The sequence below is a fragment of the Marmota monax genome, unplaced genomic scaffold (assembly GCF_021218885.2).
Source record: "Marmota monax isolate L192 unplaced genomic scaffold, Marmota_monax_Labrador192_F-V1.1 WCK01_AAM20220418_F8-fsc00014, whole genome shotgun sequence".
In the NCBI taxonomy this organism is placed as follows: domain Eukaryota; kingdom Metazoa; phylum Chordata; class Mammalia; order Rodentia; family Sciuridae; genus Marmota; species Marmota monax.
In genome coordinates, this window is record NW_026695222.1 from 34,700,116 (window position 1) to 34,703,794 (window position 3,679).

The window sequence follows — 3,679 nt, forward strand, 5'->3', positions numbered from 1 at the left end:
TGGGGCAGGGGAAACAGAGGAGAACAAGACAGTTGTGCTTCTCTCAAGAAGCTCTTTGGTCAATTTCCTACTGTGGGATTTTGACACTTACAGACCCCAGGTATAGTGTTCCAGGCAGTCTGGGGATAAAGGTGGATTCTGGGCCAGGGGAAGGTCTGTGGATGTAGTCATTTTGGGGTGTGTTCAGAGAAGCAGAGTCAGAGATTTCGTGGATGTAGTGGTGAGGAGGAAGGGTTAGGTCGCTCAGGAATGGAGGAGGCTCTTCTAGTCAGGACTTGGTGGAAATCTTGATCTTGGAAAGAGAAGGAGTGTTGGTAATATGTCAACAATAACAACCAAAAAACAAAGAACCGTACAGTGGCTGAGACTCTTTTGTCGGGCTCCCGCCGGCAGCTCTAGGATCAGGGAGGTCCCTTACTCTGAGGGTTCCGGAGGTCTATTTAGTGAACAGATCGTCCCACAGAAGGCAGAACAGCAGCTAAGTCCTTGGGCCTTGCAATCCTCCTGGACCGTGCAGAATTTGGAACAGTTCTCAGGTTCTGATCTGCAGGGTGGAGGCTCCAAGATGTATTCTGAAACAAGAATAAGTAGGCAAAGGGCCTGAGCCACAGGCTGAAGTAACACTCAAAGCTCAGAAAGCCCAGGGAACTTGCCACCTATTCTCTCTTGTGTGGTCCCCAGGGAGGGAATCGGGTTTTGTCTTCCTTGAGTTCTGATCGGTGAACCAGGGTTTGGATATTTGATCAAAGACAGAGTTTGGCAGAAACCTGAATCCATTGGTCATTCACGACCACTGTAAGTCCGACGCCTAGTCCCCATAGACTCTGGTTGGGTCTAGTCGTGGGTATGAGTAGAAGGTGGAAGGTGAGTAAGAAGAGGTATTGTGTACCCTTTCTTCACTTGTTCATTGTGTGGTCTTAAGCAAGTCATAGATCTTCTCTTTAACATCATACTTATTGTAGGGTCAACCTAACACAGGCTGTTTGGGTAGAGAAAGAGTAAGCGGAAGGTCAGTTTTGGGAAAGGATAAAGGCCACACAACCAACTGAAGGTATTGGATCAGAGAGGAAGGACCCAGTTCATAGGTGAGTTCTGGGAGTGACTTCTTTCATGGTGAGAAGGGTGTGAATTTCAGAATGTGGTGCCATGATTCATCTTCTTTCCCCTGGTATCTCCTACTTCCTACTGTTAAAGAAGAATAATCTTCACGTTGACACCCCCACGCGTCTCATTTCAAAGCCTAGACCCACTTCCAGTGAGAGATACTGTCCAAATGCCCCAACTCACAGTCCCCTCTCTGTTCCTGAATCTAAGGCATTAAGTTTGGGCCCCATTAACCCCTCTCCCCAACTTGTACCAGGCCCTCATTTTTGTATTCTATGATTTGTCCTTTCTTTGGGGCCAAATTCATAGACGGGGCATCTATTGCCAATTAGTTGGCTGACTGCTCTGAAAAAATCTGCAATTAGACGGGAGATCTGTAGGACATCTTGATGACCTGAAAGAGATGAATGAAGAACGAGGTTGGGGCTGTCACTTAAACAACTGGCACTAGAGATGGGTGAAGGAAGCCGAGTTCCAGAGATCAGTCACCAGCGCTCACTCGGCACTTCCCAGACACAACTCACTGGGGCAGTGCAAGAAATTGGAGCCAGTCTCCCCTTGGAAGAGCCTGGGGTTCAGTGGAGCAGTGTGGGAAAGGAGGCCATGAGCCAGGGAGCTCAGAGAGGTTGCTCTCCTCAGGTCTTGCTCCTGTCTGGGTGTCTGGTTCCAGTCTCACTCCAACACGTGCCAGTCTTCCCTAAAGACTTTGGCGTCTCTCCTCAGATTCTAGCCCTTGATTCCCCAGTTAATTGGCCTTGGGTACTCCTACGCTCTTGCAGCTCGCTTACCCCCTCCAGTCCCCCTACATCGCGTCTGCCCCGAGCTCCTGAAACAGGACCTATCCTGCTCTGAAACACGTCTATCAGACACATTCCTTTTCCAAGCCCCAAACATTCTGAAGAGGTTTCCCCACAGAAGAGTGCATTCAGGAAGAATAGTAGTTCGGTTCCCATTTGTTGTTCAGGTCAAGGTTGGCATTACTTCCCTTGTTAGGTTGAGCTGGACAGCGATGGTGGCTGAGATAGACTGTACTGTCCAGTTGATGATGATTCCTGGTGATCGTGCACTACCTCTGAAGATAGATATGTATATATGTTTTTTGCTTAGACCTTTGATATATGTTTTTGATAGACCTTTATTTTATTTATTTATATGTGGTGCTGAGAATCTAACTCAGTGCCTCATACATGCCAGGCAAGTGCACTACCATGGAGCCCCACCCCAGCCCCACCTCTGGATTTTTAAAAAGTGAAGTACAATGAAAGACTTCTTCCTCCCCAAACAGGCTCCGAGGCCAAGGCTGTGTAGATTGCAATTTGAGTTGTACCGTTTCATTTTCCTGCCTGTTTAAATGCCTGAAAAGTAGGACCAAGCCTCTTGGAAGGAACCAGGGCAGCAAGGCTATAGTGGGGATGAGGCCGATAACACAGTAAGTAAAACTTACAGAACATGTACCACGGTCTAGGGAGAGCTCTCTGACTGCACACATTATTTCAGTTTTTCCTCCCAACTATCTCAGTGCCAATCCAGACACTTGGCCCAGGGTCATGCAGTCACCAAACAGCAGAGGTTCAAACTGAGATCTTGTTGACAACGAAGCTCGGGCTTTGAACACGACCCTGTTTTTTCATGACATGTTCTGGATGGTCTGCTCACAGATCCTCTCCTCTCCGCGGAGGCCGCTTCCCCCCCACTGGACCCCAACCCCTCACCTACTCAGAAAGCGCTCCTTGAGACTCCCAGACAACAGCTGCAGTGCCACACAGAGCACCAGCAGGAACTGGAGAGGCAGCAAAGACGCCATGGTGCCACCAGGATGGGTGGGTACGTCTTGGCCCAGCTGGTTTTGACCAGGTGCTGCTGTGAGGAGGAGAGAGAGAAAGGGGCCCGGGAGGCCTCCTGGGCCTGGCTTCTTCTGCATACTCCAATCAAGGCGGGCCTGGCAGAAACCCAAGCACCTCCCAAGCACACCCAGTACAGGGCCCGCAGTGTTTCCAAATCCACTCCTCCTCCAGCCCATCATCTTCGCCTCGGTAGGTCTCCATCTACACAGGGTGTTTTTTTCTGATGATGCTGTGGATGGAGCCCAGGGCCTCGGGCATGCCAAGTGCATGTTCTACCATGGAAGTCTTGTTTACAACTTCAAAATGTGTCTAAAATAAGTTTTCCCTAGGGAGATCTTACATGTCTTTGTTACATTTATTCCCAGAGGCTTACATTTTAAAAATGAAATTGTGAAGAGTATCATAACTTTTTGGTTTTTTCCTTTTGTATGATGTTGGAGGAGGAGAAACGGCTTCCGTGTCTGAGCTGGCTGTATTCTCCCATTGTTCATCCTAAGTTTCCCGTGTCTTCTTTTCAGAGCTCATCATCTATAGATAATAACGGTTGTCCTTTTCCTCGTCAAAGCTTTACGCCATTTCTATTGTGTCTTGAGCTGGGCAGGCTCCCTAGTATATTGTTGAATAGAAATCTAATACCCGATTTAAAATGGAAGCTTCTTAAATTTCTCCTTTTTGTGTGTCGTCTAGCCAGTCTCTATTCTATGGACATGTGTGTCCTTTCTAAGATTTTG

The 3,679-nt window shown here is 48.2% G+C and overlaps 1 protein-coding gene across 1 annotated transcript; it reads right to left on the reverse strand.

Moving 5' to 3' along the window:
* Positions 1-414: 414 nt before the first annotated feature.
* On the reverse strand, positions 415-2,908 carry Wfdc13 (WAP four-disulfide core domain 13). The gene is made up of 2 exons (XM_046433089.1): positions 2,821-2,908; positions 415-572 (listed from the first exon to the last, which is right to left on the reverse strand). The coding sequence occupies exons 1-2, from the start codon at positions 2,906-2,908 to the stop codon at positions 415-417; spliced, it is 246 nt and encodes an 81-aa protein (XP_046289045.1).
* Between the last annotated feature and the right edge of the window lie 771 nt (positions 2,909-3,679).

Excerpts from the sequence above, each read along its gene's own strand:
- Wfdc13 (XM_046433089.1), bottom strand. The coding sequence starts at position 2,908 with ATGGCGTCTTTGCTGCCTCTCCAGTTCCTGCTGGTGCTCTGTGTGGCA. Across the intron at positions 573-2,820 it reads TCTCAAGGAGCGCTTTCTGA|AATACATCTTGGAGCCTCCA; the intron begins GTAGGTGAGGGG and ends TTCTTGTTTCAG.